The following is a 14,524-nucleotide window of genomic DNA, read 5'->3' on the forward strand; positions in this document are numbered from 1 at the left end:
AGTAAATCTAAATTTTTTTTCTTTTTTGTTTTGTTAAAGGCCCTGGCCACCGAGGGTCAGCACTGCAGAGCCTTCTAGCCAGAGTGTCATTAAACATTTGCCAAGCACCTGCTCAGGGTTAGGGCAGTGGGGATGCAGCTGTGGACACAGGCCTGAGGAGTACAATCCTCCAGCCAAGCCTGAAGGCAGGCAGGGGTCCTCCAGAAAGCAAAACCCACCCAGGGACCCGAGCAGAGCAGGATGCCTCCTCTGAACCGAAGCCAAAGGTCCCATGACTGAGCGCACACATTTTCCTGGCACATACTGTAACCTCCCTGGAGTTAACAGGAACTGGCCCCTAAAGCCCGGTAGGGCCAAGGACTGGAGGATCCAGAGCTACCGAAGCTCTACCCTGAGAGCTCTCCAGGCCCACAACCATATCCGGCCTCCAACTAGTTAAAAGCAGCTGGAAAGTCCTGTATGCATGGGAATCACCTGGGGAGTTTGTTTACAATGCAAATTACTCAACTCCAGCTTGGGGTGGGGCACAAGTCTGTGATTATGAACACTCCAGACCATTCCAAAGCTGAAAGTCCCGGATCCGTGGTTTGGAAGTCACTGGCTTAGTAGAGATCCCATTGCTCCCTCCACCCATCCCTTCTAACAATCCATCTTCCAGACTAGTGGTTTAACTACTCTGTGGACCCCTAAGATGGTAGAGATGTTCTGAGAGCCCCTATAGGGGAAGAGGGTTACTAAGCCAGGGGTTTATACACACACATCCTTTCTTCCTGGATTTAAAAGGATTCCATTAAGGTTTGTATATTTTATTAAACTCCACTGAGAAACACCTCATCAAGCCTACTGTTGGGATGAGGTGCAAGGCTGCTGAGGTTGCTCGCCTGCCCCCAGCCACGGGGCCAACTAACACCAGCTCTTTCCTCCGCGTGCAACAGGGTGGTGAGGTCGAGGCTGCACGGGAAGAGGGCACAGGTGACCTTATTAAACGGTGGGAGGGCAGTTATATGGAGTTAGCAGTTTGAATCAGATGTTAGCACTGATGCTAACTTAAGTGCCCTCTTCATGGTTACTTATGAGGCACTTCAGGAGGAATTCTCACTTGATAACTCAACAAGCAAAGCAGTCCAGATTATTGGGACTCTTCCCATTTTATCGATGGGAAAAGTTAAGATGAGAGAAGTTAAGTGATTTTTCCCAAATCATAGAGATGGGTAAGTAGAGCTGGAGCCATTCGGTACTGAGGACTCCCAGCTCCATGTTTCCATGTCCTTTCGCTGACTGTGTTGGTCCTGGGATGACTTATCGACTGGCTTGTGTTCATCCACTAGAGCACAGTGTATTGCCTGGCAACCTCCGCCTCCTTGTGAAGAGCATTTTGTATCAGACCAGTTTACTATTCTCTGTGACAAAATAAATAACAGGCATTACTAATACCTTGAAGTTCATTCGAAATTCACTGATCAGATGAAAATATCACAGGAAAAATAGGAGAAAATATACCTGGGGAAAAATATAGGGGCAAAAAGCGCCACAATGGATATTTTTTACCATTGAATTTTTAGAGAGTGGAAGGGGTGAGGAGAGAGAGAGAGAGAGAGAGAGAGAGAGAGAGAGTGAGAAAGAAATGATGTGAGAGACACACATCATTGATTGGTTGCCAGGAATGGAATCTGCAACCCAGCTATGTGCCCTTGGCCGTCAATGGAACCCATAACCCTTCTGTCTGGGCTAATGTTCTAACCAGCAGGCAACACTGTGTAGGGCTAAAGCCTTATTTTTTAATAAACACAGCATGGGATCCTGCTATCAAGATGAAAAAGAAAGAGCATTTCCTGAATTAGGGTCTATAAAGTTAACATTTGCTGGTGACAGTGCCCTTGGAGAAGGGACAAAGTGATAATACTGTGATGTGTTGGAATGCTAGTTGCACAAGATCATGACTCTTGCAGTTACCTAGGAATCAACTTTTTTTAAGGATGGTGTCTAGTTTTGTCGGTAGTTGTCAAAGATGAGAAATGAGAGTGTTTGAAGAGTGGCCATGGGATTAGCACATAGGATTCTGGAGGGGAAGTGAGGGAGATAGAATGGAGAACAATCTTTGGCCAGTAAGTCAGGTGGGGGTGATTGGTAGTTGCCCGAGGTACAGGCTGTGTTTCTTCAATTTCAGCACCATGTGTTGGCTTGGATCTTTTGGAAATATACAGTATTTCTGCTCTGTACTTCATTATGTGTAGCAGATGTTTTGTTATGTTCTTGAACCCAATTTGCAGAATGAACGTGGTATCATATTACACACTTCTAAACACAGAGGAGAGAAAACTAGTTAACTGTCCTCTTACCAGGACAATTTTAGGAAGGGCCAGACTTTTAGTCATTGCCCGCCTAGAGTTCAAAAGTAGAGTATATTCTGAAAAGAAAAGAAGTGACATGACATGTTTATTGATGAAAATAGTAATTAAAGAATGTTCAGTTACATTTTTAGAGAAAGTATAAAAAGCATGGCATGCTGACATGGCTATGGAGGGTCGTCTTATCTCCTCCCTACTCTGCATCCTCTATTATTTAAAAAAAAAAAAAGGTTTTCTTGTAACATTTACCAATGATTAAATCAATCTTTCCATGACTCAGTATCTTCTTCAGGTTTTCACAGCAAACCTATTCATTCAGCTTTTGAATCTTATTAAAGTCCAAATACTAAGTGGATTCATCAGCACTAAGCGATTAGATTTTTGCTTTGTGTCTGTTGTGAAAGCAGGGCTTGATATAGAAGATGTATTTATGTAACAATGCTGTTGCTCAATGCTCTTGCATTTTTCTGCACATGCTATCTTAATGGAAATTTACTGGAAAGTTCTTGCCAGAATAAACACATTCTTTCAGGAATGAGACTTAATGTAGTTTAAGTTCAACTGCACCTCCTTCCTGTGAGCAGATAAACCAAATTATTTGGCATTAGTCATTATACTTCACACATTCCACAGTACTTGTAGTCTCCCATGTGCTAAGGGTTGTAGAAGATAGGAATAAGGTAGACAATCTTTTTTTTAAATATATATATGTATTTCTTTATTGGTTTCAGAGAGGAAGGGAGAAGGAGAGAGAGAGAGAGAGAGAGAGAGAGAGAGAGAGAGAGAGAGAAACATCAATGATGTGAGAGAATCATTGATCAGCTGTCTCCTGCACGCACCCCACTAGAGATTGATCCCGCAACGCAGGCACGTGCCCTTGGCCGGAATCGAACCTGGGAGCCTTCAGTCTGCAGGCTGACGCTCTATCCTCTGAGCCAAGCCAGCTAAGGCAAGGTAGACAATCTATGTTACAGTGAAAGATAAAATAAAAACAAGGATAAGGTCCCTATTGGACATGAAATAAACCCAAAATGAATGTGGCAGACATTCTGTAAATTACCTTTAGCTACCTCGATGGAGCAGAATTAAGGAATATGACCCATAAAGAAGTTCAGCTGATGATGACAGAAATTTAAAAACAATGATTTGTTTTAAAGAGAATGAGAGAGCTTTCTCATTCACATTTTCATTCAAGAAGCAGTGTGAACTCTCAAATGAGAACAGTGACTTTATCGAGGCCACTTGGGTGAGAGAAGGGGAAGAGGCTGGGATACAGGGATGTAAACAGGACGGTTGGGGCAGCGGGGGAGGAAGTGGTCCTTGAATTAAGGGATGGGGGAGGCAAACAATGGACAATAGAGACTGGAGGAAAGAGATTCACAGAAAACATGCCCAGACTTCCTCCTGTTGGCCTTCGTCCTAACACTCATCCATCACCACCCTCCGTGGCTTCTGAGCTGAGATTATAGTGATTGTTCACTCATTAGTGCAACCAGTGCATAATCACGGCAGAGAGAACCATCTCTCAAGGAATAAAACTAGACTATTAGCGTATTACATGTAAGTAGTCAGTTATAGTGCATTTATTTGCATCAATAGGCAATTAAATTCTTTGACTTTTTCTAAGAAACCGTTCAAATTTAATGGGTGTGTAGCTTTGATTAGAGTTTAGTGACCCCTCTCTCCCTTATGTGGTATTAAATCTGACTATTTAAAATAATTACAGGAAAGGCCAGTTTAAATGTAAAAATGTTCACACGCTATTAAAGAATTTCATTTTATTGCATTTCTTTTTATTTTCTGTATGTGCAGTAAGTAAAACCAGTCTAGCAAAGTATTGCTTCCTAACATCATCTTGGGAGATAAAAGAGCAATATGAAATTAGAATAACAAAACACCAGTTTACCAACTATTGTCCCCACTCAAATTGTACTTTTTAAAAATTATTGAATATAAAGGACAGGCACCATAAATGATAATTTTCCTCTTTTAAGTAATTAGGCTTTGTCCCTTTATCTCAATATAAGTAGTATGAAATAAGAATTTAAAATTTTTGTTATATGTGGGTTTTTATTATAAGGTCCTTTAATTAAATTTTAGTAGAAGGTGACATGTGAATTATAAAGAAAAATATAGTTAACTTAAAGTCATAAAAATACCTTTACTTATTCAATTTATCCTTTTCTCCATAGATGATATTTGAAATAAATGTTTAAGTGGTAATCCTAGATATTCATTCAGAATTGCCCATAAGTTAATTTTTCCAAAAAATGAAGTTTCACCACTTTAAAAAATACATATCAGTAATGAGTACAAAAAAGTTGCTTTCTAGCCCAGCCAGTGTGGTTCAGTGATTGAGCATTGACCTAGGAACCAGGAGGTCATGGTTCAATTCCTGGTCAGGGCACATGCCCGGGTTTCTGGCTCAATCCCCAATAGGATTGAGTGTGCAGGAGGCAGGGGATCAATGATTCTCTCTCATAATTGATGTTTCTATCTCTCTGTCTCTGAAATCAATAAAACCATATTTTTTAAAAAAGCTTGCTTTCTATAGAAAAATGAACTTAATATGTCATTCTTCTATTTATGTTTTGGTTCCAAAGTAAAATGTAAATTCAAATAGTACCTAATTAATTGATTTCAGATATTTGCTACATAAAGATGGGCCAAGTTTGTTTGACAGATATAAATGATAAACATGAAATATTGTGTATAAATTCAATTCCAATTTAATTAACTAATAGCCTCTAGTAAATATTTAACCTGTTGTTTTCTAAGAACAAAGTTTCAGGTATAAAGAAGTCAAAATAATTTAAGTGAAATGGAAATGAAAAAAATGATTTCTCACATTGCTATTTGTTCTTCACCATACTTTTTTGGGAGGTAAAGAATGAAACAGTTCCTTCTACAAGCATATTATAATTAGTAGCATCTCACGATAAATAGTTTCAAAATATGTATCTCCGGTTTAATTAAGGAGAATTTAAGGAGTTTCCAAATTTTCAGCTCAGTGCTATGGTATTTTAGAAACTGTACTACTCCCTCATGCACTAAAATGAACCATGTTTTCTTTTGAATTTATAGTCGCAGATATGGCCAGTACACCATGAACCAAGAAACCACGAAAGCGAAGGAGAAGCCTCCATTTGATCGATCGAATTCCCAGGATTCTGTGGATGAAGTATCTATGGATGACTATTGGAATGAAATAGACAATATCAAGAAATCTAGTGAGAACAGACAAGAGCAAGAGGTGGTGGTTGTCAAAGAGCCTGATGGTAATAACAAACTAAATAAAACTTTTTTGGTTTGTGTATGCGTTTATGGGAGAATACATGGGAAGGAAGGGGAGGACAACAATAAAAAATTAAAGAGAGGGCAACCCAAGAAACATAATGCAGGTTGCCTTTCCACTTGAGAATTACCATCTGTGACAGATTTGTGGATGCAGCTGCCAAATGCAAGTGGCATCAGTAAATTCCTTTCTGCTTATAAGGCCACAATCTTGTTGGCTGAGCTCACTGTGTCATAGAATTTTAACGTTAGACTTGATCTCTGGAATCATCTAACCTCCCTTTGAATTCCTTCTGTGGTATCCTAGCCAAATGGTCACATGGCTTGTAGTGAGGGTAGATGCTCACGGAAAGCTCACTGCTTTGCAGTGGTATTGCTTTCCTCCCGTCAGTCAGCTTGAGTTGTTTTGATGTTCTCTATTTCATTGATTACAATCTGCTATACTCCCTTTGCCTCACATGCTGTAGTTTTGCTTTTTTTGGAGAGTAGAACAAGTCTATTCTATTTTTACATGATAGCCTTTCCAATGTTGGAAGATAGCTATCTTGTTGCTCACCACGTCCTTTCTAGAAGGAAAAGAGATTCACATGAATTATTCCTTGTGGGTCTATCTTAGTCCTGATCATCTTACCTTTCAAAGTATAGTGCCTCAGATTGGATGCAACACCATAGGTTTTGCCAGCTAAACTAAGAGCATAGATTTGGACAGGGGAAGATGGAATTAGCATTGTTTGTTTGTTTGTTTTTTAGCCTCTGTATTTGTTTCTTTTTCATATTTGATCCATAATTTCTCTCAAGTCTCTTTCCAGCCATATTTCCCACAGTCTCCAATACTACACTTGATATTCTGAAAGAAACATGTAAAACTTTACTCCCCCCACTTAAGTTTCACACTATTTTTAGAAATATGTTTTTATTCACTTTATAGCAAGACGAAGAGAGAGGGAGAGAAAGAAAAATCCATGTGAGAAACATCAATTGGTTGCCTCTGTATGCACCCCCATAGGGGACCGAACTGGCAACCTGGGCATGTGCCCTGACTGGGAATCGAACCTGCGACCTTTTGGTGCAAGGGATGCCGAGACACCATACTACGTCTTTTAATCTTTTAAATTCAAGCAGTCATTAAGTTTTAATGTCCAATTTTGACATCTGTTATATAGAAGTTTTTTTTTCTATGCCTTGGGCCATCCATAAGTTTGTAAGTACCTATGCCCTTGGTATATAAGTTGATATAAATGCCAAAAAAGTAAGAGCCACAGTCAGTGCCTCATGACCTACTAATAGTGATCTTCTTTTCAATGGAAGACTTTTTAACTAAATGACTAAGTATTGATTTGTTTAAGCAGAGAAATCTACCTTAACAGGTCTTTCTCCTTTGTTATAATATTGCTTGAAAAATTTACCAATAATATTTTTAAAAGAAAAATTGGAGACTTTTCTTTACATTTCTTAGATTTGTAAAAGAAAATTATAATCCATTCATTCTTTTGTTTGGGTTTTCTTTCATTATTTTTTCTCACTTTACCAGTAAAGTCAGACTTTTTTGTGATAACAGTATCTCAACCTTTCTGACCTGCTGAATAAGGAGAAAACATTCTACAGGAAACAGCATTCAGGCCTGATACATTCCCATGGGTCATTAGCTATTTAACAATTTTACTTTTTACAGTGAGAGAATTCTTTTTAAAACTTTATCTTTATTATTAAAAGTATTACAAATGTCCCCTTTCTTCCTCCCATTGACCTCCTCTACCAGGCCTCCAGCCCCCGCCCCCCCCATACCCCCCACAGGCCTTCACTGCAGTATTGTTTGTGTCTATGGGTTATGCATATATGCATATACATTTTTGATGAATCTCTTCCCGTCCACTTCCTCCCTGCCTCCCTCTGAAATTCATCAGTTTGCTCCATACTTCCATGTCTCTGGATCTATTTTGTTCATCAGTTTATTTTGTTCCTTAGATTCCACATCTTTTTCCAAGATGAAAAGAAATTCATAGATTGTTGTTCATTATGTGATTAACAAGAAAAACTAGGAATGCTTTTACATGCCCGTGCCTTTTCTTTGACTTTAAATTGAGTTCTACCTCTACTTTTTAGTGGAACAAATGATTCAATATCGTAATATTGTTTATCATGGCAGTATCAGCTTTTCCCCTGGCAATTTGGTTTTATACACCTTCCTGAGTTCTACCTTAACAGCATTAATAATAACGGCTGACTTTATGTCAGTAGGAAAGAGTTTTTGTTGCTGGGCATGCAGAATGTCTGGCATTACATTATGTTTCTTGAAGCCAAGGTTATTAATACTTGATTTCTACCCTCAAGGAGTTTACATAGTGTGGAAGGATAGACAGGCGGAACTAGTCAGTGCTACATCATGTGATACAAGCTATAATGGAGCCCTGCAAAGCTCGTCCCATATAACATTCTCACGTTTGCTCAGGAGGCAGCCAGGACAGCTGTGCTGTAGGTTACAGATGAGAAAACGAAGTCAGCGTGAGGCTAAGTGACTGGTCCAAAGTGATGTGGCTACTGAGGTGCAGACATAGGTATGGATGAAGGTTTTTTGTGTCCCAAGTAGTCAGTCTTTCACTTTCCCCTATACACTTCGTGTTTGGTGTGAATCTATTCTGTTTTTCTGTCATTTTTATTAGCTCTCAGACAATATTTGCGTTACTGTTTACATCCTGCTTTTAGTGGTTTAAGTTGATCTAGTTATGTAATTTGTTGCCTATAAGGTATTTTTGTTTGTTTGTTTTTCTCTTCTTAAAAGAGTGTGCTTTTATTTTTAATTTGTAGAAAACACGAGTCTGATGTGCTGACTAGGGGAATTAAAAATTTAATTTGAAATGGATTGGTCCCTGATGTCCAGATGCTCTTTACTTCTTCGTCACACTCCCTGTCAGCAACAGTGAACAGAGAAAACAAACCTTCCCATCAATTAGCATTGACCTCGGGGGTGGTGCTGAATTTAAGCCAAGAAGCAGGGCTTTAATGGATATCCCCAGTATTGACTTCCTTCTATACCTTGATGGAAATAAGTTATATTTTCATTGCTTGCTCCTCTCTGGAAAGGGAACAGTATTATCTTCCCATAGTTAATCTGCAGAGAAGTTATGGAGGTTAATTACATGTGAAGCCATTTAAATTTTTTAATTGAGTATGTATGAAATGGATCTAAAACTTGATATCTTTGTAGCTGGAGCTATGGCAGTTGTCCAAGTTTCAGATAATGATTGTTAGCACTGTGGTTCGGTTGCAATAGAATAGTTTCAGTAAGAGTTTTTTTTTAAGCTTAAAAAAATGTACAAGTTCTCATATTTTGGGATCACAAATATCATTTTTCTCTACTGTCTCAGAGGGCGAGCTGGAAGAAGAGTGGCTGAAGGAGGCTGGTTTGTCTAATCTCTTTGGAGAGTCTGCTGGAGATCCCCAAGAAAGCATGGTGTTTCTATCAACATTAACCCGGACCCAGGCAGCAGCTGTTCAGAAACGGGTAGAGACGGTCTCCCAGACCTTAAGGAAAAAGAACAAACAGTACCACATTCCTGACGTCAGAGACATATTTGCTCAACAGGCAGAGTCCAAGGAAAAAGTAGGTGGTGTTGGTTTTTTGTTGTTGTTTTGTTTTTATGTTAAAGCAAAGGAATAACTGCTTAGAATCAACTAGACCGATCCAGTTTAATTTAAATCATGGAAAACAGAATGAGCACATTACATGCCAGGCACGGGAGCTCTGTGTTGGCAGGGATCAAGAGGGACTTGATCCCTGTCCTTCTTCTAGGAGTGAATGCTGATGGGACAGAAAATTAAACAAGTTACAATTCGGTCTGATCATCCTTGTGCGAGGTGTCCTTGGAGCATTAGGAGTGGCCCTACACCCCCGCCCACACCAGGCAACGTGACTACTAATTGTTACTTACAGAAAAGTAGGAGGTAGGCAGCAGATTCTCCCTTATCTGTTAACTCTTATAGGAATGTTTGCTCTGTCCTAGACTCATTTGCTGATGATTGGAAGTGAGGCGTGAGGGAGCTAACTGTAGTGGAATTAGTAAGCGGGGACCCCGAAACATGAAATAACTTCCCTTTTGTAGCTAGCCCTTAGCACGGTGCCCAGCACATGGAAGATTTGATTAAAAATTTGTCAAGGTGATGAATTTATTGGTGGAAGCTGTTGGTGTCTGGTAGAAGCTGTGGGACTCGTGAATGAAAAGATGTCAGGGAAGACATGGTAAAGTAGGAGACCTATACTGCTTAGAGCAGTGCTACGCAAAGCAGCCAGTTGGTGGACTATGTAGAAAATAATATCTGTTCTTTCATCAGGAAAGTCTTAGTACCAGCTTCTCCCTCCTTCCCCCCCGCACCACCCCCCCCCAAAAAAAAAGTCACTGAACTAAATGATGCCTATTCTCAATGACACTGAATCGCTCCAGCCTAGAAAACCCAGTGGGGCGGTTGGAATGAACGCAAACAAAAGGCATTGTGAACAATGATTGCAGTGATGATAATAGCAATAATAATTGCTGCCACTACTGAACACTCACTGTGCTGACTCCTTTCCTTGCCTTAAACTAATTTATTCTTACAGCTGTCTTTTGGATAAATTTACCGTTTTCCTTCTACGGCTGAGGCTCATAAACTTTAAGTAACTTGCTCAATGTCCCGGAGATAGTAAACCCAAATTTGTTTGACTCTAGTATGTGTTTTTAACCACTATGCCTCCTGCTATATTTGGGTTACCATACATCCTTCTGATAGTAAGTAATCAGAACCTGAGACTATTTACACTATAAATAAAAATTAACAAAAATTTCTGATTCTTGATAGACATGAGGGGATGAAAAGGCTTATATTTAAGGTAGTTTTCTGTCATGTAGAGGTTTTTTGCTTTTGGTAGACATTTCATTCTTCTAAGAAATCTTTGACAGCTGCAAATTTCTTCTCCATTTACATGGTCAATTGTGAATCAAATCCAGTCCTTTTTTATTAAAAAAATACTTTTATTGATATCAGAGAGGTGGGGAGAAGGAGAGATAGAAACATCAATGATGAGACGGAACCATTGACCAGCTGCCTCCTCCTGCACGCCCCACACTGGGGATGGAGCCCACAACTAGGCATGTGTCCTGCCTGGGAATCAAACCCTGATCTCCTGGCTCATAGGTCGACGCTCAACCACTGAGCCACGCCAGCCAGACAAATCCCGTCCATTTTACAGTTTTGGGGTCACTGGATTATTCCAGGCAGGAGTCTTGGGGCTGAGGTAGTCAAGCACTTGCTTATCCCCCACTGGTTATTTGGGGCATCCACTGGAATTGAACAACGTAACTAGGTTTCCAGCTCTTAGAAAAATAAATGGTAAAGAACTATAGTGTCACCAACAAAAGTAAGAGGAAGTCAAAGTGAGGAGGGGACAGAGAGCTGAGCCTGAGCAAAATACATACTGTGGTGTTCATGCCAGTTTCCAAGAGGCTGTTGCTACCCAGTGCTAGAAGCAGGATTTTTTTAAAAATATATTTTTATTGTTTTCAGAGAGGAAGGAAGAGGGAGAGAGATAGAAACATCCATGATGAGAGAGAATCATGGATCGGCTGCCTCCTGCAAGTCCCCCGCTGGGGATCAAGCCCACAACCTGAGCATGTACCCTTGACCGGAATTGAACCTGGGACCTTTCAGTTTGCAGGTCAACGCTCTATCCACTGAGCCAAACTGGCTAGGGCAGAAGCAGGATTTTTCAGCAAATCCCTGGTAATGCCTAAATGACATGGTTTGAGTTCAAGGTAATTGGTAGATTGTATCATCTGAGGGAGTCATGTAATTTAAAATAACATTAACTTGCTTACACGGCATGTCTTTAATTGAAACTGCCGCCCATTAGAACCATATCCTCCTCCCGTCAAGCAAACATGAGCCAGCCATCTTCACCTCGGTCCCTCTGTTCTCAAATAAGTCCATGTTCAGCTCTTCCATTTTAAATGCTTCCTCATGAAGCCCTTGCTGACACCAGGAAACATAATACAGAAATGAGTACCATCTGCACTGTCATCTTCAATTGCCGAGGAAAACAATTCCGACCACATGCTCTAAAATGTGTGTTCGTATGTACGATTAGGATCACTCACTGTGTTCACTGTGCTGTGGGGGGCTTGTGGGCGGAGGGAGGGGGGTGGTATTGCCCAGCCCCAAGGGGAACTGGAGTGGGCCATGACCCCGTCCCACGTCTGGGATTTGGTAGTCGCCATACACTCTCCCGGGTGCCCTGGCCTCGAAGTCCTGCAGGAACGGTCTCAATGCACCTGTCCCAGTGCGTTTCTAGACTCTTCTTTAGCCTATAGGGAGGGAGCCTCCTTGGCTCACAGCTTGAGGAGAAATGTATGGTGAGGGTGACCCCAAAGGCCACCTTCTTTTGTGTAGAGATGAAAATCCGATCGAATGATTATTTTAAAAATAATTCATTCAATTAGACATCTGTGTGTGATTGATGGACCCTCTTCCTGATTCTGAGCTCCTTCTGGAGCCGCCGTGGCCACACTCACTGGTGAGGAGGGTCAGCAGGTTTGACTGTGTCCGTAAGCCCTTGGAGGGCGGCATTCCTCAGATATCACTGCCCCAACCCCTTACAAAAAGGGGTTCCTGTGAATATCTGTGCTCTTAATACCCGTTTGGTAATTTAGTTTTAATTTACCTCACATTTATCACTAGCTCTTTATAAATTAGAAGATTTCTATTTTATTACCCACCTGTCACCTTGTAATTTTGTTTCATAATAATAGCCTTATTGAGATATAGTGCACATCCCATTCCATCCATCCATTTATAGTGAAGTCTACAATTCAGTGCTTTTTAGTATATTCACATATTTGCAGCTATCACCACCATCAATTTTAGTGCATTTCCATCATTCCCCAAAGAAAGCCTAGAACCTTTAGCAGTCTTTCCTTATATTTCCCTCTTTGCCCCTAGGCAACCACTTATCTGTTTTCTGTCTCTCTGGTTTACTTTTTCTGGATATTTCATAGAAATGGAATCATATAATATATGGCCTTTATGGCTGGTAGCTTTCACAATGTTTTCAAGGTTCATCTATGCTGTAGCGTGCATCGGTACTCCATCGAATAATATCACATCATGTGGATAGACCATTTCGTTTGTGTACTCATCAACTGATGGATATCACTGGCTTTTTGATTTGTTTGTCTTTTCCCCTCAACTAAACAATGGCCTCCTTGATAGCAAGGACATTCTTGACATTCCTCATGTTCCCTATGTTGCTTAGTATTGTGTCTTACAAGTTGTGGGTAATCGAATATTTATTGATTATAACCATAGTACATTTTTTCCTGTGATTGCTATAATTCTGAATACATTTCTTATTTCTAAAGGTTAGTAATGGAATTATTTACAATACCAGTTTTCTGGTTGTGAGTTGGAGATGACTAAATGGCCCATTTTCTATCTTTAGGCTCCAGATGGCACTGAATCACAGTCAGCCAGAACAAATGAAAACAAATACCAAGGAAAAGATGGTATGTTGGACCTGTTCGCTTGTATTTTCCCATTTATTAGTATAACAAACAGAGACAGCCTTTTAAAACATTCACTTTCAGTTCTAGTAAGACAATTTTAGTAAAGTAGTGATATCAAGTACCCAAGTAGTTAGTTACAGAAGGCTGAGCACATAGTGAGCCTTTGATGATGATGGTGATGCTGATTGAATGTTTGTGTGTTTATCTGTCCTAACATCTCCATACTTAGTCATTTTCCCTGAAAGCTTACCTTGTGCCAGGTACTGTATGGAGATGTTTACCTAATTTAATACATCCAAGAACTCTATGCAGTAGGTATTGTTTTTAACCCATTTTACAGATGAGAGAATTGGTAAAGTCACTTTCCCAAAGCTATACAGCTAACAGGTGGAGCAGTGAATTTGAAGCCTTGTTTTCAAATCATAAGTTCTTAATTCATGAATGGACTACTTTTCAGAAAGTTTAGAGAATATTTAAAAAATATTTAAGATATTTTGGATAATTGATTATAATTCTCCTTTATACTTTTCCTCTTTTATATCTGTTATTTGAAAAGTGGATTAGAAATTCAAGGAATGGATGAAAATGAATATTAAGACTTTATTAGTACTTATCAAGAAAGAATTTATAGCTATTTCATTTATTTGCAAAAAAAGGAAAAATGTTCTAAATTAAAGTAACGGACTTAAGCTTAAACATTTGATTTTTAATGTGTTGTTATTTAAAAACTTAACAAAGGTGGTCTGTGGCTGCGGATTCTAACTCGGGGCTTGATCTTTTCTTTCGTTTATGTTCTTAAGACCTGGGACCTGAAATGTTCATGCCATTAGTAGTGTTGTGTTTGGATTGGAAATAGTTGGGCAGGAGTATCAGGTAGACTGTGGAAGACTGGGAAGGGTTCCCAAATGTCCTGTAAAAGTCAGGAGTTAGTCCAAGATTATATGAGGCATTTTGAAATCTTGGAGCATCCAGTGTCTGTATTTTTTCATTCTTCCATACTTTTCTGAGAACTCTTCTGCACCCCTGTCTCTCTCTCTCTCTCTCTCTCTCTCTCTCTCTCTCTCTCTCTCACACACACACATATCTGTATATATGTAAATGTGTGTATGCACACAAACATGTCTTTATATTTATATCTATAAAAACACTTGCTTTTACTGTTGTGTGGAGGTTTCTTTAGTTGCATGTGTTTCGTTTTTTTTTTATCAGATTGAATTACTAGATGTTTCCCCAAGTCTACATACCAGCAAACATTGAAATGGCAAACAAACTGGAATCCCCAGTGCTGGCTGGCTAGAGAGCTTGGTCATGAAGAGAGACAGATGAACCTTTGTGCCAATGTCAATATGC

The 14,524-nt window shown here is 39.7% G+C and overlaps 1 protein-coding gene across 2 annotated transcripts in view; it reads left to right on the plus strand.

Annotated features, from left to right (window-relative positions):
- ARHGAP18 (Rho GTPase activating protein 18) overlaps positions 1-14,524 on the plus strand; it is a 124,040-nt gene that overhangs the window by 60,465 nt on the left and 49,051 nt on the right. For both annotated transcript variants that reach the window (XM_006095052.3, XM_023759151.1), the window contains exons 2-4: positions 5,433-5,626; positions 9,008-9,243; positions 13,111-13,174. In XM_006095052.3, the coding sequence (XP_006095114.1) occupies positions 5,433-5,626; positions 9,008-9,243; positions 13,111-13,174 (494 nt within the window). The remainder of the gene's footprint in view (positions 1-5,432; positions 5,627-9,007; positions 9,244-13,110; positions 13,175-14,524) is intronic.

Source organism: Myotis lucifugus, unplaced genomic scaffold (assembly GCF_000147115.1).
Source record: "Myotis lucifugus unplaced genomic scaffold, Myoluc2.0 scaffold_150, whole genome shotgun sequence".
In the NCBI taxonomy this organism is placed as follows: domain Eukaryota; kingdom Metazoa; phylum Chordata; class Mammalia; order Chiroptera; family Vespertilionidae; genus Myotis; species Myotis lucifugus.